Source organism: Coregonus lavaretus, assembly GCF_964263955.1.
Source record: "Coregonus lavaretus genome assembly, chromosome: 9".
Classification (NCBI taxonomy): Eukaryota; Metazoa; Chordata; class Actinopteri; order Salmoniformes; family Salmonidae; genus Coregonus; species Coregonus lavaretus.
Genome location: NC_139996.1, coordinates 56,885,199 through 56,904,673, shown reverse-complemented (window position 1 = coordinate 56,904,673; position 19,475 = coordinate 56,885,199). Strand labels below are relative to the sequence as shown.

General features: G+C 43.5%; 1 protein-coding gene across 3 annotated transcripts in view; it reads left to right on the top strand.

Annotated features, from left to right (window-relative positions):
* Nucleotides 1–124: 124 nt before the first annotated feature.
* Nucleotides 125–19,475, top strand: part of uevld (UEV and lactate/malate dehyrogenase domains) — a 28,244-nt gene continuing 8,893 nt past the window's right edge. The window contains exons 1-7 of one of the 3 annotated variants that reach the window (XM_084168808.1): nucleotides 125–286; nucleotides 607–691; nucleotides 840–905; nucleotides 2,148–2,311; nucleotides 6,097–6,238; nucleotides 15,987–16,081; nucleotides 16,525–16,630. In XM_084168808.1, the coding sequence (XP_084024934.1) occupies nucleotides 245–286; nucleotides 607–691; nucleotides 840–905; nucleotides 2,148–2,311; nucleotides 6,097–6,238; nucleotides 15,987–16,081; nucleotides 16,525–16,630 (700 nt within the window). In that variant the 5' untranslated portion in view covers nucleotides 125–244. Of the gene's footprint in view, nucleotides 344–606; nucleotides 692–839; nucleotides 906–2,147; nucleotides 2,312–6,096; nucleotides 6,239–15,986; nucleotides 16,082–16,524; nucleotides 16,631–19,475 lie in introns of all 3 variants that reach the window. The other 2 variants (XM_084168809.1, XM_084168810.1) reach the window with 2 other exon arrangements.

Here is a 19,475-nt window from a genome sequence, read left to right as displayed (position 1 = left end):
GATTTAAATTCCAATGTTAAACTACGTTTCAGATTACTGTTCTGAGAAATTATATCTCGATTGAGGTGCTGAGTTAAGAACTTCCTTTCGGCTTGCCGTACCTTGGAATGACACGCCCCTTTTTACTTTGCGGAAGTTTGTGTTTTGCTGCCAAGTTATTTAAAGCGAGTTTGGGCTGGTTCCTTCAAATAACAGAACCTGATTATTCCTACGCTACACGTGATTAATCAACAGATGGTAAACCATGGATCTCAGTCCGGAAGCAATACAGAAGATACTGTCAAGGGTTTGTGTCAAAGTTGTATCCTTCTTTCTGTCTTCGTTCGTTCTGTGTGGCTAGCTGGTTAGTGTTTGTTTAAATACCCGTTTACTCCTACTATTGTCAATTTGATCAGATAACTGCCGGTAAAACAGCTTTGTTGCAGGCTACTCAGGCTCTTAAAGGAAGTCTGAAGTAAATAGACCACAAGTTATGTTTCCATGAAATTCAGATGTCTCCATTTCATTGTCCTTACTAAACATTTTTCTGTATCTAGCTAATTAGTTAGCTAACTATAACTATGCAACTAAATCGCATCATGTCATCTTTTTTATTTATTATATCAGTACAAGTTTCGTGATGTTGCTATTGAGGAGCTGAAGAAAGTTCACCAGATTCATCCCGCGATGAAACCAGTAACTGGCACATACAGTAAGTTGGCTTCATCAGAATGATCACCTCCTAATGGTCCTTCAGTGAAGAGTGATCACCTCCTAATGTTCCTTCAGTGAAGAGTTTGATTGTACAGACTGTTTCTGTATCTGTCAAATATCTTAAACATAAATCACCGGTTTCTAAGCTTTCAGTGATGGCACCCAAAAAGATCTGCTGAAGTTGATTGGCAACATACCTGTGAAATATGAAGGTGAGTCTTATCAAACATGTTAGTGTTAAAAAAATTGATGGGTAAATAGTTAAACCCTAATACAAAAACATGTATCTAACGTGAACTGAGTTTACTTGGAGTTTCCCCGTCCACTACCAAGGTTCAACACCACCACTGTTATCGTCAACCAAGTACTGACTGATTGTAGCTGAATGGTTATATCGCAGACTCAATCCTTATCAAAGTTAGATGGCTTTACTGTTAATGTACAGTGTCTTCGGAAACTATTCAGACCCCTTTACTTTTTCCACATTTTGTTACATTACAGCTTTATTCTAAAGTTGACCCCCCCCCCCCCCGAAATATTACATTTACATAAGTATTCAGATCCTTTACTCAGTACTTTGTTGAAGAACCTTTGGCAGCGATTACAGCATTGAGTCTTCTTGGGTATGAAGCTACAAGCTTGGAACACCTGCATTTGGGGAGTTTCTCCCAATCTTCTCTACAGATCCTCTCAAGCTCTGTCAGGTTGGATGGGGAGCGTAGCTGCACAGCTGTTTTCAGGTCTCTCCTGAGCTGTTCGATTGGGTTCAAGTCCGGGCTCTGGCTGGGCCACTCAAGGACATTCAGAGACTTGTCCCTAAGCCACTCCTGTGTTGTCTTGGCTGTGTGTTTATGGTCATTGTCCTGTTGGAAGGTGAACCGTTGCCCCAGTCTGCGGTCCTGAGCGCTCTGGAGCAGGTTTTCATCAAGGATCTCTCTGTACTTTGCTCTGTTCATCTTTCCCTCAGTCCTGACTATTCTCCCAGTCCCTGCCGCTGAAAAACATTCCCACAGCATCAAATCAAATTTTATTTGTCACATACACGTGTTTAGCAGATGTTATTGCGGGTGTAGCGTGCCTTCCAGATCATGTCCAATCAATTGAATTTACCACAGGTGGACTCCAATCAAGTTGTAGAAACATCTCAAAAATGATAAATGGAAACGGGATGCACCTGAGCTCAATTTCAAGTCTCATAGCAAAGGGTCTGAATACTTGTGTAAATAAGAGATTTCTGTTTAAAAAAAATGTTTTAATCAATTTGCAAAAATGTCTAAACCTGTTTTCGCTTTGTCATTATGGGGTATTGTGTGTAGATTGAGGATTTATTTATTTTTTAATCAATTTTAGAATACGGCTGTAACGTAACAAAATGTGGAAAAAGTCAAGGGGTCTGAATACTTTCCGATGGCACTGTACAGTAAATTCTGTATTCCATGCTGTATAATTCCCAGGCCGTTCATACAACCTGCCCATCCTGCTGTGGCTGATGGACTCCTTCCCCTTCACCCCTCCTATCTGCTTGCTGAGGCCCACCACCAACATGGTCATCAGGGAGGGGAAGCACGTGGACGCCAGAGGACGCATCTACCTCCCCAGCCTCCACAACTGGGACCATGTAAGAGGATGCTCTCCTACACAGAGAAATCTGTGAGAGTTGATCACTGTTGTCGTTTCTCTTGACTGAAAGGCAATCCATGCTGATCAATACCTGGGCCCGTGTCCACAAAGCATCTCAGAAAATGTCTTAGGAATCCTGTTAAACCTGTTTTAAGACAAACTCCCAGCTCAGGGTAGGTTTTCGGATGATGTTAAGACACTGCCCAGACAAAGTCTGAACCAGGAGTAAAATCAACTCATAAAAGTTTATCTCAGCTGGTAATCACGACAGTTGGAGGTACCGCAAAGGAAAGATAGTGATGACACATATCGCGATGAGGCATCGGCAGCTGTGAATTTTATAGCACGTGTCGCTTCAGACAACCACGGTAAATGTGACTGCATGTGTTGCAATACAACTTTGATATAATTTTCACAATCACTTTGCCTACTCTTAATTATTATATTATGTTGGCTTTTTTTTAACCAATTCTGATGGATGTTAAAAGTGGAAATTGTACAATAATTTCCATTTGTCAACACACTCGTCACTCACTTTTAACAATTCTAAATCGCTTTGCCACTGTAGGCATCAAGTCACTTGCCGATAAGGTTGCATACAACGTTTGAAAGGTCTATAATTTCATCGAACACAATCTATACTGCACAGAAATATAAATGCAACATGTAAAGTTTTGGTCCCATGTTTCATGAGCTGAAATAAAAGATTGCAGAAATTTTCCATATGCACAAAAAGCTTATTTCGCTCAAATGTTGTGCACAAATTTGTTTACATCCCTGTTAGTGAGCATTTCAAATTTTTTCAAGATAATCATCCACCTGACAAGTGTGGCATATCAAGAAACTGATTAAACAGTGATTATTACACAGGTGCACCTTGTGCTGGGGACAATAAAAGGCCACTCTAAAATGTGCAATTTTGTCACACAACACTGCCACAGATGTCTCACGTTTTGAGGGAGGGTGCAATTGGCATGCTGACTGCAGGAATGTCCACCAGAGCTGTTGCCAGAGAATTGAATGTTAATTTTCCTACCATAAGCCGCCTCCAAAGCCGTTTTAGAGAATTTGGCAGTACTGCCAACCGGCCTCACAACCGCAGGCCACGTGTAACCACGCCAGCCCAGGACCTCCACATCCAGCTTCTTCACCTACAGGATTGTCTGAGACCAGCCAACCAGACAGCTGATGAAACTGAGGAATATTTTGGTCTGTAATAAAGCCCTTTTGTGGGGAAAAACTCATTCTGATTGGCTGGCGGATAGCGGCACCCCTGCCCAGTCATGTGAAATCCATAGATTAGGGCCTAATTAATTTCTTTCAATTGACTGATTTCCTTATATGAACTGTAACAGTACATATTTTTGAAATTGTTGCATATATATTTTTGTTCAGTATAAGTTAACATAAGCCCTAGATGCCTTCAATTGCCCAACTTCTAGGCATCCCCAGTTTAGATTTTTTTTTACTACGCGATGTTGCGCTCCAAATGGCTAACTTTAAATAGCATGATGTGGATTTATTATCCTAGTGGTTCTAAGTATTTAGGCATATCAAGTGAAATAGGCCATTGTCAAAAGCACAAGAGATACTATTGCATGTACAGTGCATTCGGAAAGTGTTCAGACCCCTAAATAAGTAAATAAACTATTACATTTACATACGTATTCAGACCCTTTACTCAGTACTTTGTTGAAGCACCTTTGGCAGCGATTACAGCCTGGAGTCTTCTTGGGTATGACGCTACAAGCTTGGCACAGCTGTATTTGGGGAGTTTCTCCCATTCTTCTCTGCAGATCCTCTCAAGCTCTGTCAGGTTGTATGGGGAGCGTCGCAGCACAGCTATTTTCAGGTTCTCCAGATATATTAGATCGGGTTCAAGTCCGGGCTCTGGCTGGGCCACTCAAGGACATTCAGAGACTTGTCCCGAAGCCACTCCTGCGTTGCCTTGGCTGTGTGCTTAGGGTCGCTGTCCTGTTGGAAGGTGAACCGTTGCCCCAGTCTGCGGTCCTGAGTGCTCTGGAGCAGGTTTTCATCAAGGATCTCTCTGTACTTTGCTCTGTTCATCTTTCCCTCGATCCTGACTAGTCTCCCAGTCCCTGCCACTGAAAAACATCCCCACAGCATGATGCTGCCACCACCATGCTTCACCGTAGGGATGGTATTGGCCAGGTGATGAGCGGTGCCTGGTTTCCTCCAGATGTTCAATCTTGGTTTCATCAGACCAGAGAATCTTGTTTCTCATGGTCTGAGAGTCCTTTAGGTGCCTTTTGGCAAATTCCTGGCCACTCTACCATAAAGGCCTGATTGGTGGAGCGCTGCAGAGATGGTTGTCCTTCTGGAAGGTTATTCCATCTCCACAGAGGAATTCTGGAGCTCTGTCTGAGTGACCATCGGGTTCTTGGTCACCTCCTTGACCAAGACCCTTCTCCCCCGATTGCTCCGTTTGGCCAGGCAGCCTGCACTAGGAAAAGTCTTGGTGGTTCCAAACATCTTCCATTTAAGAATGATTGAGGCCACTGTGTTCTTGGGGACCTTCAATGCTGCAGACATTTTTTGGTACCCTTCCCCAGATCTGTGCCTCAACACAATCCTGTCTCGGAGCTCTACGGACAATTCCTTCGACCTCATGGCTTGGTTTTTGCTCTGACATGCACTGTCAGCTGTGGGACCTTTTATATAGACAGGTGTGTGCCCTTACAAATCATGTCCAATCAATTTAGTTTACCACAGGTGGACTCCAATCAAGTTGTAGAAACATTTCAAGGATGATCAATGGAAACAGGATGCACCTGAGTTCAATTTCGAATCTCATAGTGAAGGGTCTGAATACTATATAAATAAGGTATTTCTGTTTTTTATGTGTAGTACATTTGCAAAAATGTCTAAACCTGTTTTCACTTTGTCATTATGGGGTATTGTGTGTAGATTGATGGATACAAAAAAAATAAAACATTTTAGAGTAAAGCTTTAACGTGACAAAGTGGAAAAGGTCAATGGGTCTGAATACTTTCCGAATGCACTGTAGGTCCAGATTATTTATTGATTGATTGATCAGGTAGAAATATCAAAACATTATTTGAACAACTCCAAAGCAATTGCATGTGGCGCAGGAACCACTGACTCGCTGCATTTTTGTATTTTCTATACACCTGCTGGTAACTCTTAACTGCTCATGAGGTGTTTTAATATCTGTCGACTTTGTGACTCTTATGACTACATTTTACCCATAAGGATAGGAGTAAAATGTTTCTATTCTCAGCACTTATGACCAATTTTCTACTCAGACGCTTTATGGATATGGGCCCAGGTCTCTGTTCTAGTATCCACACTTGAATACTACTTATTTGGCTCTATCTCATTGTCCTTCTGCGATTCTTGGCTTGCCATCTCCTTGCCTCCTTCTCAACCTTACTGGAGGATAAGGTCAAAGGTCCCTGCCCTTTGGGCTTCTTCTCCAATGTGTTTTGAGAAAGGAGAAGATGCAAGGAATCAAGAAAAGATTGAGGAAGACCCTTTAGAATTAAGCAATGCATTGGGCATGTATCCTAAGTGGGACACTAGTATGGACAATACATATGGAAGTAACTTCAGAGTGTGACTCAATTTTCATTTTTTCAGCTCCACCTCAAATGTAGCAAATTTGTGCGAGTTTCATGTTATTCATTCTTTGACGGAAGCATTTTTGATGGAGTAAATTGTCATGTCATTGACCATGACAGATAGACACCGATGCATCCTCTCTCCCGTTGTAAAGCTGTGTGTCTTCCTCTCCCTCCACAGCCCAAGTCGTCTGTAGTAGGTCTCCTGGCTGAGATGATCTCCCAGTTTGAGGAGGAGCCTCCGCTGGGCACCAAGTCCACCGGAGACAACAGAGACCCCAATGAGCTGCTGGCCTTCGTTTCCAACCTGAAGATCAATGAAGGTGTGTCTGTAGACTAAAGTATATGGACTTTATTGGCTGGTTTGCCGGACACAGATTAAATGGTTTAAGAGCAGTTGCGAATCCAACATTTCCAAAATAGGCTAATTCTGCACATATGGTTGGGGTGGTTTGGCGTTTGTATCTTAAGCCTAGTTCTGGGCCCGTATCCACAAAGCGTTTTAGAGTAGAAAATTGGCCGTTAAGTGCTGAGAATAGAGACATTCTACTGCTACTCTTATGGGTAAAAAGAACTTATGCAAGAAGCATCTTTAGTCATTAGTCAGTCAACAGATATTTAGGAGACCTCATGAGCTGTCCTAACCAGTACCTGCTAAACTCTGAGTGGTTGTTTTGGACCCGGTACCGGGAACTCAAATCTTACTGCTGGCAATGTCATAAGAACACACCGCCCCCCCCCCCCCCCCCCATAAAGGCCATAAATCATGCGCTATGGTCATATTCATAGAGTATGCCATGTAGATCAAGTCACCAAAAGTGCAAATATTTGGTATGCATGGAAAGGCTACACCCTGAATGTCATTTCCAATGCATTTCCTTCTCCATCCACATTATCTTGAATGCATCCTCCACATGCGCTGTTGATCTAGCTCATCGTTTACAATAGGAAAAGTAAATGGGAAAATAAGTATGTTTCCTCACGTCTGTCTTATTTAAAAAAAGCAAACAACATAACTTGAAAGCCCTGATTGCTAAGGTCATTTTAAGATGTCAGGCTTAAATCCATTCAGCCATTTTGGCACAGTGACTCACTACCCAAACCAGACGCAACTGGTTTCAAGTGGCCAAGAGACGTCCTATGATGATCTCCTGCTATCTAGTGGACGAACTGAGGGGATTCTCCTCGTATGCAACACCTTCCTAATATTGAGTCGCACCCCCTCATTTTGCCCTCAGTACAGCCTCAATTCGTCGGGGCGTGGATAGGTCTGTTGCGGTGACCGCCACACCGGCGGTCACGAGTCATGAAGGCAGTCAAATTCCACGTGACTAACGGTAATTAGGCTTCTCCAAGCTCTGATGCTGCTGATGGTCATTAGTAGCCTACCAAACTTGCTAACTGCCTGGTACTCAGCACTCTATTGTCCCTCTAATCACTCTGACATCAATGCAAATGTTATGGAAAATCTAATCAAACAATTCATGAGCTCATGTTGCGCAATATTTCTATAGGCTATGCAATTGCGCGAGAACAGGGTGATGGCCTCTATTCAAAAGAGGATCCCATCAGCTTTCTATAGGCTAGGCCTACTATATTTATTTCTCAACTTTCCTAATATTAAGCACCTTGCTTATCTTTACAACAGGAGTATAACCTACCGGGCTGGCATGAAAATGAACCACGGGACATGTGTCCTCCATTTGCTATTTAAGTGCATAGATGACATGTATTTTTTCCCCTGCCCCTGTTTTGAGACAGGTGCATGATAATGATATATTCCAAATCAAAACAAACTTCACACACATTATTTTGGATATGTAAAGACAAGATTAAATCAAGAATAGTCTGATGGGTGACAATATTAGCCTATCACTTGTGAATTATATATTATCACTTGTGAATGATGCCCAGCTTAAGGCAAGAAACCATGCCTTTTTATTGCGTAAAAAATAAAATAATAATCATAGTAGCACACCTCATGTAGCCTAGCCCATAGGCCTACATGTTTTGATAAGGTTTGTATCACAACTAAAGTGGCCAAGTAACTTCTTAAAATTAAGCTGGGCATTAATTAATTAATTAATTGTTGCGCTACATAAAGATGGCCTGGGCTATAAGAAGATTGCCAAGACCCTGAAACTGAGCTGCAGCACGGTGGCCAAGACCATACAGCGGTTTAACAGGACAGGATCCACTCAGAACAGGCCTCGCCATGGTCGACCAAAGAAGTTGAGAGCACGTGCTCAGCGTCATATCCAGAGGTTGTCTTTGGGAAATAGACATATGAGTGCTGCCAGCATTGCTGCAGAGGTTGAAGGGGTGTGGGGTCAGCCTGTCAGTGCTCAGACCATACGCCGCACACTGCATCAAATTGGTCTGCATGGCTGTCGTCCCAGAAGGAAGCCTCTTCTAAAGATGATGCACAAGAAAGCCCGCAAACAGTTTGCTGAAGGCAAGCAGACTAAGGACATGGATTACTGGAACCATGTCCTGTGGTCTGATGAGACCAAGAAACGTATTTGGTTCAGATGGTGTCAAGCGTGTGTAGCGGCAACCAGGTGAGGAGTACAAAGACAAGTGTGTCTTGCCTACAGTCAAGCATGGTGGTGGAGTGTCATGGTCTGGGGCTGCATGAGTGCTGCCGGCACTGGGGAGCTACAGTTCATTGAGGGAACCATGAATGCCAACATGATCCCCTCCCTCGGAGACTGGGTTGCAGGGCAGTATTCCAACATGATAACGACCCCAAACACACCTCCAAGATGACCACTGCCTTGCTAAAGAAGCTGAGGGTAAAGGTGATGGACTGGCCAAGCATGTCTCCAGACCTAAACCCTATTGAGCATCTGTGGGGCATCCTCAAACGGAAGGTGGAGGAGTGCAAGGTCTCTAACATCCACCAGCTCCGTGATGTCGTCATGGAGGAGTGGAAGAGGACTCCAGTGGCAACCTGTGAAGCTCTGGTGAACTCCATGCCCAAGAGGGTTAAGGCAGTGCTGGAAAATGATGGTGGCCACAGAAAATATTGACACTTTGGGCCCAATTTGGACATTTTCACTTAGGGGTGTACTCACTTTTGTTGCCAGCGGTTTAGACATTAATGGCTGTGTGTTGTGTTATCTTTAGGGGACAGCAAATTTACACTGTTATACAAGCTGTTCACTCACTACTTTACATTGTAGCAAAGTGTCATTTCTTCAGTGTCACATGAAAAGATATACTCAAATATTTACAAAAATGTGAGGGGAATCATAATTTCAAGCTGTTGCGTCAGCCACATTGCGTAATTTTTTTTTTTTGCTTGTGGTTGTATTCATTTGGAAGCTGTCGCATCCCACAACTGTCCCAGACTATGTTTGGAATATTTATTTCTCGCACAGAATAGAATAGGTCAACTTTCATACTATGGAGGATAGTAGATTGACATAGGCTAGTGCGTTTGCTGTTCGTTAGGCCTACTCATCTTGTTGGCTGACGAAAAGTAAATGTGGACGGTTCTTCAAATCATCATTAGTCGCATCATGCGGCCTTACAATGGATTAAACATCAAAACATATAGCCCAACGTTTGTAGAACTAAAGTTACATTAATAACTAAATTAAGCATATAGGAGTACCTATTTCACAGAACAGCTGCATGTGCTCACTCCCTCAAATCGTTTGGAGAAAATATTGTTTCTATTTTATTCAGCTATGTTCAATTGTATTCTTCATACTATAAAATAATGCCACGGAATTCTAAGCAGATCTTGTCTGCTAAATGAACTAGTGTAGCCCACAGCCATTTGGCATAGCCTTATCAGGTCCTAACATAAGGACAACTCAGAGTATGCTATTCTGTTCTTCTGAAATAGACTACAATTTGTTTCTTTAGACCTGTCTAATATAAATAATTGATTTATTGTGAAGGTGTAGGCTATATTACATGGATTTACAGTGGGGAGAACAAGTATTTGATACACTGCCGATTTTGCAGGTTTTCCTACTTACAAAGCATGTAGAGGTCTGTAATTTTTATCATAGATATACTTCAACTGTGAGACGGAATCTAAAACAAATCCAGAAAATCACATTGTATGATTTTTAAGTAATTAATTTGCATTTTATTGCATGACATAAGTATTTGATCACCTACCAACCAGTAAGAATTCCGGCTCTCACAGACCTGTTAGTTTTTCTTTAAGAAGCCCTCCTGTTCTCCACTCATTACCTGTATTAACTGCACCTGTTTGAACTCGTTACCTGTATAAAAGACACCTGTCCACACACTCAATCAAACAGACTCCAACCTCTCCACAATGGCCAAGACCAGAGAGCTGTGTAAGGACATCAGGGATAAAATTGTAGACCTGCACAAGGCTGGGATGGGCTACAGGACAATAGGCAAGCAGCTTGGTGAGAAGGCAACAACTGTTGGTGCAATTATTAGAAAATGGAAGAAGTTCAAGATGACAGTCAATCACCCTCGGTCTGGGGCTCCATGCAAGATCTCACCTCATGGGGCATCAATGATCATGAGGAAGGTGAGGGATCAGCCCAGAACTACACGGCAGGACCTGGTCAATGACCTGAAGAGAGCTGGGACCACAGTCTCAAAGAAAACCATTAGTAACACACTACGCCGTCATGGATTAAAATCCTGCAGAGCACGCAAGGTCCCCCTGCTCAAGCCAGTGCATGTCCAGGCTCGTCTGAAGTTTGCCAATGACCATATGGATGATCCAGAGGAGGAATGGGAGAAGGTCATGTGGTCTGATGAGACAAAAATATAGCTTTTTGGTCCAAACTCCACTCACCGTGTTTGGAGGAAGAAGAAGCATGAGTACAACCCCAAGAACGCCATCCCAACCGTGAAGCATGGAGGTGGAAATATCATTCTTTGGGGATGCTTTTCTGCAAATGGGACAGGACGACTGCACCGTATTGAGGGGAGGATGGATGGGGCCATGTATCGCGAGATGTTGGCCAACAACCTCCTTCCCTCAGTAAGAGCATTGAAGATGGGTCGTGGCTGGGTCTTCCAGCATGACAACGACCCGAAACACACAGCCAGGGCAACTAAGGAGTGGCTCCGTAAGAAGCATCTCAAGGTCCTGGAGTGGCCTGGCCAGTCTCCAGACCTGAACCCAAAAGAAAATCTTTGGAGGGAGCTGAAAGTCCGTATTGCCCAGCGACAGCCCCGAAACCTGAAGGATCTGGAGAAGGTCTGCTGCAGTGTGTGCAAACCTGGTCAAGACCTACAGGAAACGTATGATCTCTGTAATTGCAAACAAAGGTGTCTGTACCAAATATTAAGTTCTGCTTTTCTGATGTATCAAATACTTATGTCATGCAATAAAATGCAAATTAATTACTTAAAAATCGTACAATGTGATTTTCTGGATTTTTGTTTTAGATTCCGTCTCTCACAGTTGAAGTGTACCTATGATAAAAATTACAGACCTCTACATGCTTTGTAAGTAGGAAAACCTGCAAAATCGGCAGTGTATCAAATACTTGTTCTCCCCACTGCATTAGACTTTTTTAAATGTAGATGTTCCAAAGGTCTGCATCAGTGGCTTGTAGGCTATGTGTGGAAGCCAGGAGATGCTAAATGTGTTTGTTAATTAATGGTCAATTACCGTGAGACCGACAGTTATTTGCTTGACAGTCACCTGCTGACGAAATTTCGTGACCGCCACAGCCCTAGGCGTGGACTCTACAAGTTGTCGAAAGCGTTCCACAGGGATGCTGACCCATGTTGACTCCAATGTTTCCCACAGTTGTGTCAAGTTGGCTGGATGTCCTTTGGGTGGTGGACCATTCTTGATACACACAGAAAACTGTTAACCGTGAAAACCAGCAACGTTGCAGTTCTTGACACAAACTGGTATGCCTGACACTTACTACCATACCCTGTTCATAGGCACTTCAATCTTTTGTCTTGCCCATTCACCCTCTGAATGGCACACATACACAATCCTTCTCATTTGTCTCAGGTGTTCTTACTGTTTTGTACACTCAGTGTATATAGTTTCTGTAAGACCAAAAATGTATGCATGGGATGTTGCACCAAGATTATTATAATAAACTAAAACTAATCATGAAAAACGATTCAGTAAACTGAAATAAAATAATGTACAATCCCGTTTGAAAAATTATAACTTCTAAAGTAACTTGTGGGGGGGGTTGAATGGGGTTTTCAAGCTTTTTTTCTAACAGGGTTTTAAGCTTCTGAATCTGGCGAGTCACATTGAGATTGACTTTTTAATTTAAAGGGCGACTGAGCGAGATGATGCACCACAGATGTTGGGCGCGTTAGGCTGGTAAGGCCGAGGGAGGTGCATCTGCGACAGCCAAAAGTCGGTTTTCCAACTGTAAGGCTCAGTGTTGCCATTGTTTATAAAAAGTTTTCATTATAATGTTGAAATAAACATTAACCCACCCCCATATCACACATTGTACTGAAATCATAATTTAATATGTGCATTGTACAATCAATAAGTGAGAGCCTCATATCACATTAATTTATATATATCCACTGTACACAAATCTTGGCAAATAGGTCATGACTTTGGTCACGTTTGTGTGGGTCAAACAAGAACATCCCTAATGACAATAGAGCCTCCCACAATGGCTGCAGGAGGACGTTGGTGAAGAGCAACTGCAGAAACTTGCAGTCAAAACGTCATGATCACATGATTTTTGTAAAGTTCATGCAGTCGACATGTAGGCGCAAGTCGGACAATTTTTATCCCCAGAATGCAACACACTTTGAAAGGCGGTGACCATCTTGAGAAAACAATCCGCTCTAATACGCCTATTGAGATGAGCACAATACAAGACTCTGCTCTCACACAGTCACACAGTGTTCTCGGGTGCACTTCACACTGCTACAATGTAATAGCTACGGGACCAAAACGCATCAGATTAAATGTTGCAATGGTCAAAAGTTTTGATTTAGGGCTGGTTTCCTGGACACAGGTTAAGCCAAGTCTTGGACGAAAATGCATGCTCAATGGAGAATCTCGATTGAAAGACTACACAGCTGTGTCCAGGAAACCAGCCCATAAAGTTTAGCCTTGCGCTTCAACCCTCCTGGTTGTTGCGGAAATTGACCCACTACTAACTATACAACGCATAAATGGTTCCTAACCTCCCACGCATAGGAAACTATAGGTCCCCAACACCAAAACTGAAACTAAATAATATATAATGTTTTTATACAACGTTTTTTACCATTGCCACCGTGTTTCTCTAAAGCGTGTTGCCACCTTGCGATTAGGTTATTCTCCATTTGCAACAATGGCAATGAGCGTCTAAACTATCTTTCTTTGCAGTACCTCCAACTGTCATGATTACCAGCTGAGAAGCTTTTATGAATTGATTTTACTCTTTGCTCAGAGTTTGTCTGAGCAGTGTCTTAACATCATCCTAAAACCTGGGAGTTTTTGTTGTTGTCTTGAAACAGGTTTTAACAGGATTCCTATAACTTTTTCTGAGAAGCTTCGTGGATAGGGGCCCTGGGTTTAAAATGAAATAAAATTGTATTTTCACATGCGCCGAATACAACAGTGAAATGCTTACTTACAAGCCCTTAACTTATTTTTCTTTAAACTGCATTGTTGGTCAAGTAAAAAATAACATAATTAAAGAGCAGCAGTAAAAAAACAGTAGTGACGCTATATATGGGGGTACCGGTACAGAGTCAATGTGCGGGGGCACAGGTTAGTCGAGGTAATTGAGGTAATATGTACATGTAGGTAGAGTTAAAGTGACTATGCATAGATAATAAACAGAGTTGATGTAAGCCATGATCAGCCTTTCAAAGCACTTCATGGCTACAGACGTGAGTGCTACGGGTCTGTAGTCATTTAGGCAGGTTACCTTAGTGTTCTTGGGCACAGGGACTATGGTGGTCTGCTTGAAACATGTTGGTATTACAGACGCCGTCAGGGACAGGTTGAAAATGTCAGTGAAGACAATTGCAAGTTGGTCAGTGCATGCTCATAGTACACGTCCTGGTAATCCGTCTGGCCCTGCGGCCTTGTGAATGTTGACCTGTTTAAAGGTCTTACTCACATCAACTACGGAGATCGTGATCACACAGTCGTCCGGAACAGCTGATGCTCTCATGCATGCTTCAGTGTTGCTTGCCTGGAAACAAGCATAGAAGTAATTTAGCTTGTCTGGTAGGCTCGTGTCACTGGGCAGCTCACGGCTGTGCTTCCCTTTGTAGTCTGTAATAGTTTGCAAGCCCTGCCACATCCAACGAGAGTCGGAGCCGGTGTAGTACGATTCAATCTTAGTCCTGTATTGACGCTTTGCCTGTTTGATGGTTTGTCGGAGGGCATAGCGGGTTAGAGTCCTGCTCCATGAAAGCTCTACCCTTTAGCTCAGTGCGGGTGTTGCCTGTAATCCATGGCTTCTGGTTGGGGTATATACGTACGGTCACTGTGGGGATGACGTCATCGATGCACTTATTGATGAAGCCAGTGACTGATGTGGTGTACTCCTCAATGCCATCGCAAAAAACCCGGAACATATTCCATCCAGTCTGTGCTAGCAAAACAGTCCTGTAGCTTAGCATCTGCGTCATCTGACCACTTCTTTATTGACCGAGTCACTGGTGCTTTTGCTTGTAAGCAGGAATCAGGAGGATAGAATTATGGTCAGTTTTGCCAAATGGAGGGCGAGGGAGAGCTTTGTATGCGTCTCTGTGTGTGGAGTAAAGGTGGTCTAGAGTTTCTTTCCCTCTGGTTACACATTTAACATGCTGGTAGAAATTAGGTAGAACGGATGTAAGTTTCCCTGCATTAAAGTCCCCGGCCACTAGGAGCGCCGCTTCTGGATGAGCGTTTTCCTGTTTAGTTATGGCCTTATACAGCTCATTGAGTGCGGTCTTAGTGCCAGCATCGGTTTGTGGTGATAAATAGACAGCTACGAAAAATATAGATAAACTCTCTTGGTAAATAGTATGGTCTACAGCTTATCATGATATACTCTACCTCAGGCAAGCAAAACCTTGAGACATCCTTAATATTAAATTTTGTGCACCAGCTGTTGTTTACAAATATACACAGACCACCACCCCTTGTTTTACCGGAGGCGGCTGCTCTATCTTGCCGATGCAGCATAAACCCTGCCAGCTGTATGTTATCCATGTTGTCGTTCGGCCACAATTCTGTGAAATATAAGATATTACAGTTTGTTATGTCCCATTGGTAGGATATTTGTGATCGTAGCTCATCTATTTTGTTATCCAGTGATTGTACGTTGGCTAATAGGACTGATGGTAGAGGCAGATTACCCACTCGCCGTCGGATATTTACAAGGCACCCCAACCTACGTCCCTGATATCTGTCTCTTTCTCATGTGAATGACGGGGATTTGGGCCTTGTTGGGTGTCTGAAGTAAATCCTTTGCGTCCGACTTGTTAAAGAAAAAATCTTCGTCCAGTACGAGGTGAGTAATCGCTGTCCTGATATCCAGAAGCTCTTTTCGGTCATAAGAGACGGTGGCAGAATCATTATGTACAAAATAAGTTACAAATAACGTGAAAAAACACACACACACTAGCACAATTGGTTAGGAGCCCGTAAAACCGCAGCTATCTCCTCCGGCGCCAGAATTAGGCTTAAGGGAAACCAGACCTATATAGACATATACTGCAGCTTGCTGAATGGTTCATTGGGTATAAAAAGGTAAAATGGGCTATATTTGGGGCCAGAGGATAACACGTGACCGCTTTTATACAACAATTATATATTATTTATTTATTCAATGAAACCAGTCACCTACCACAAATTAGAGATTCAAGGTGTCGGTATCTGGTCAAACCAGAAACCGACAATGCAAACTCCAGATTAAGCTGTGGCTGGGTCTGATAGTTTGCCAACAATAGCCGAGCCAGCATTCCCTAGTGATGCTGTGGTAAACTGCAGAATGTTTAGATAGAAATGTATCATGTAGAATTGGGAAAAGCATCAGCTCTGTTTAGTACATTTCTGTTTGCAGCATTTTGAAGCTGAACATATCACCTGACGAATACACCCCTGGCTCTAACTCAAACCATGTCCTCCAATCACAGGTGGAGTACAGCATCACGATCATTCAATCAACAAAGTCACAGTCATTGGGGGCGGAGACTTGGGAATGGCATCAGTGATGAGCATTTTGGCAAAAGTATGACTGCCTTTTTTTGCTTTGTCACTCAAATGTTAAAACCGGGTCGTGTTCATTAGGACATGCAACAGAAAGCGTTTTGCGACGAGAAATTGAATTTAGCGTTTCTTATTGGACAAGTCCATGTAGTACCTATTTCAGTCTCTACTTTGCCCTCCCTCCAAAAGATGGCAAACTTTGTCACAAAGCAGAATCAAAGGCTGATTTTGAATGAGATGTATTTAAATCTACATGACAAACAATTATAGGTCTTCCTGTTTGTCTGTTTTCTTGTGTTTGGTGCCAAATGAACACGACCCAGGTACATTGATATAACAGAGCCTTTCTTAATCACTGTTGTGTCTAAAGGATGTGTTTTGAGTATTGATGTTCACCATTTCCATCCCATCTATCCTTTATAACAGTGAAGAGCTCACATATCATGTTCTCTCTTTGCTTTATAGGGTAAAGTGGATAGACTAGTCTTCATTGACGTAGCTGAGAGCTCCACCAAAGGTGGTAGCATGGATCTAGAGATTTTCAACTTGCCAAAGGTGGAGGTATCTAAAGGTACATCTCCTATAAACTTATTAGACACTACTTTTACCCAGTAAAGCAGCAGTGTACTGTAAACTAAGCCTGACACATTCATCTAAACCTCAGCCTAAGCTCTCCCTCGCCCTCCATTTGGCAAATCTGACCATAACTCTATCCTCCTGATTCCTGCTTATAAGCAAAAACTGAAGCAGGAAGCACCAGTGACTCGGCTAATAAAAAAGTGGTTAGATGACGCAGATGCTAAGCTACAGGACTGTTTTGCTAGCACAGACTGGAACATGTTCAGGGATTCTTCAGACAGCATTGAGGAGTACACCACATCAGTCACTGGCTTCATCAATAAGTGCATCGATGATGTCGTCCCCACAGTGACCGTACGTACATACCCCAACCAGAAGCCATGGATTACAGGAAACATCCGCACTGAGCTAAAGGGTAGAGCTGCCGCTTTCAAGGAACGGGACTCTAACCCGGACGCTTATAAGAAATCCCGCTATGACCTCCGACGAACCATCAAACAGGCAAAGAGTCAATACAGGTCTAAGATTGAATCATACTACACTGGCTCTGACGCTCGTCGGATGTGGCAGGGCTTGAAAACTATTACAGACTACAAAGGGAAGCACAGCCGCGAGCTGCCCAGTGACACAAGCCTACCAGACGAGCTAAACCACTTCTATGCTCGCTTCGAGGCAAGCAACACTGAAGCATGCATGAGAGCACCAGCTGTTCCGGACGACTATGTGATCACGCTCTCCGTAGCCGATGTGAGTAAGACTTTTAAGCAGGTCAACATTCACAAGGCCGCAGGGCCAGACGGATTACCAGGACGTGTACTCCGAGCATGTGCTGACCAACTGGCAAGTGTCTTCACTGACATTTTCAACATGTCCCTGACTGAGTCTGTAATACCAACATGTTTCAAGCAGACCACCATAGTCCCCGTGCCCAAGAACTCTAAGATAACCTGCCTAAATGACTACCGACCCGTGGCACTGACGTCTGTAGCCATGAAGTGCTTTGAAAGACTGGTCATGGCTCACATCAACAGCATAATCCCAGAAACCCTAGACCCACTCCAATTTGCATACCGCCCCAACAGATCCACAGATGATGCAATCTCTATCGCACTCCACACTGCCCTTTCCCACCTGGACAAGAGGAACACCTACGTGAGAATGCTATTCATTGACTACAGCTCAGCATTCAACACCATAGTGCCCTCAAAGCTCATCACTAAGCTAAGGATCCTGGGACTAAACACCTCCCTCTGCAACTGGATCCTGGACTTCCTGACGGGCCGCCCCCAGGTGGTAAGGGTAGGTAACAACACATCTGCCACACTGATCCTCAACACGGGGGCCCCTCAGGGGTGCGTGCTCAGTCCCCTCCTGTACTCTCTGTTCACCCATGACTGCATGGCCAGGCACGACTCCAACACCATCATTAAGTTTGCCGACGACACAACAGTGGTAGGCCTGATCACCGACAACGATGAGACAGCCTATAGGGAGGAGGTCAGAGATCTGGCCGTGTGGTGCCAGGACAACAACCTCTCCCTCAACGTGACCAAGACAAAGGAGATGATTGTGGACTACAGGAAAAAAAAGAGGACTGAGCACGCCCCCATTCTCATCGACGGGGCTGTAGTGGAACAGGTTGAGAGCTTCAAGTTCCTTGGTGTCCACATCACCAACGAACTATCATGGTCCAAACACACCAAGACAGTCGTGAAGAGGGCACGACAAAGCCTATTCCCCCTCAGGAGACTAAAAAGATTTGGCATGGGTCCTCAGATCCTCAAAAAATTCTACAGCTGCACCATCGAGAGCATCCTGACTGGTTGCATCACCGCCTGGTATGGCAACTGCTTGGCCTCTGACCGCAAGGCACTACAGAGGGTAGTGCGTACGGCCCAGTACATCACTGGGGCAAAGCTCCCTGCCATCCAGGACCTCTATACCAGGCGGTGTCAGAGGAAGGCCCTCAAAATTGTCAAAGACTCCAGTCACCCTAGTCATAGACTGTTCTCTCTGCTACCGCACGGCAAGCGGTACCGGAGTGCCAAGTCTAGGTCCAAAAGACTTCTCAACAGCTTCTACCCCCAAGCCATAAGACTCCTGAACAGCTAATCATGGCTACCCGGACTATTTGCACTGCCCCCCCACCCCATCCTTTTTACGCTGCTGCTACTCTGTTAAGTATTTATGCATAGTCACTTTAACTCTACCCACATGTACATATTACCTCAACTAGCCGATGCCCCCGCACATTGACTATGCAACGGTACCCCCCTGTATATATAGCCTCCCTACTGTCACTTTATTCTATTGTATATATAGCCTCCCTACTGTCACTTTATTTTTTACTTCTGCTCTTTTTTTTTTTTCTCAACACTTTTTTGTTGTTGTTTTATTCTTACTTTTTTGTTTAAAATAAATGCACTGTTGGTTAAGGGCTGTAAGTAAGCATTTCACTGTAATGTCTGCACCTGTTGTATTCGGCGCATGTGACCAATAAAATTTGATTTGAAGTATAAAGTCACTAGTTTCGGCACTGAGCAAATTCCAGGTCTTGTGAGCGGAAACTTAAATTTTGCAAGCATTCTGTGCAACTTCCAGCACGCATTAATTGTGAACACAGGCTGTACCTGCTTTTAAATTAGTTTCACAGTGCTCAATAGGCTATTGTGGCTATTTGAGCATAATGTAGGCCTATCAGAGTGGCCTATCAACAAAACCAATTGAGAAAATGCTATAACATTTCCACATGGATATAGCTGTTGACTTCTATGAAATCCACTACAATAGCCAATATGTGGTGTTCACTGTAGGCCTACATTCCGTTAGACTTTAAA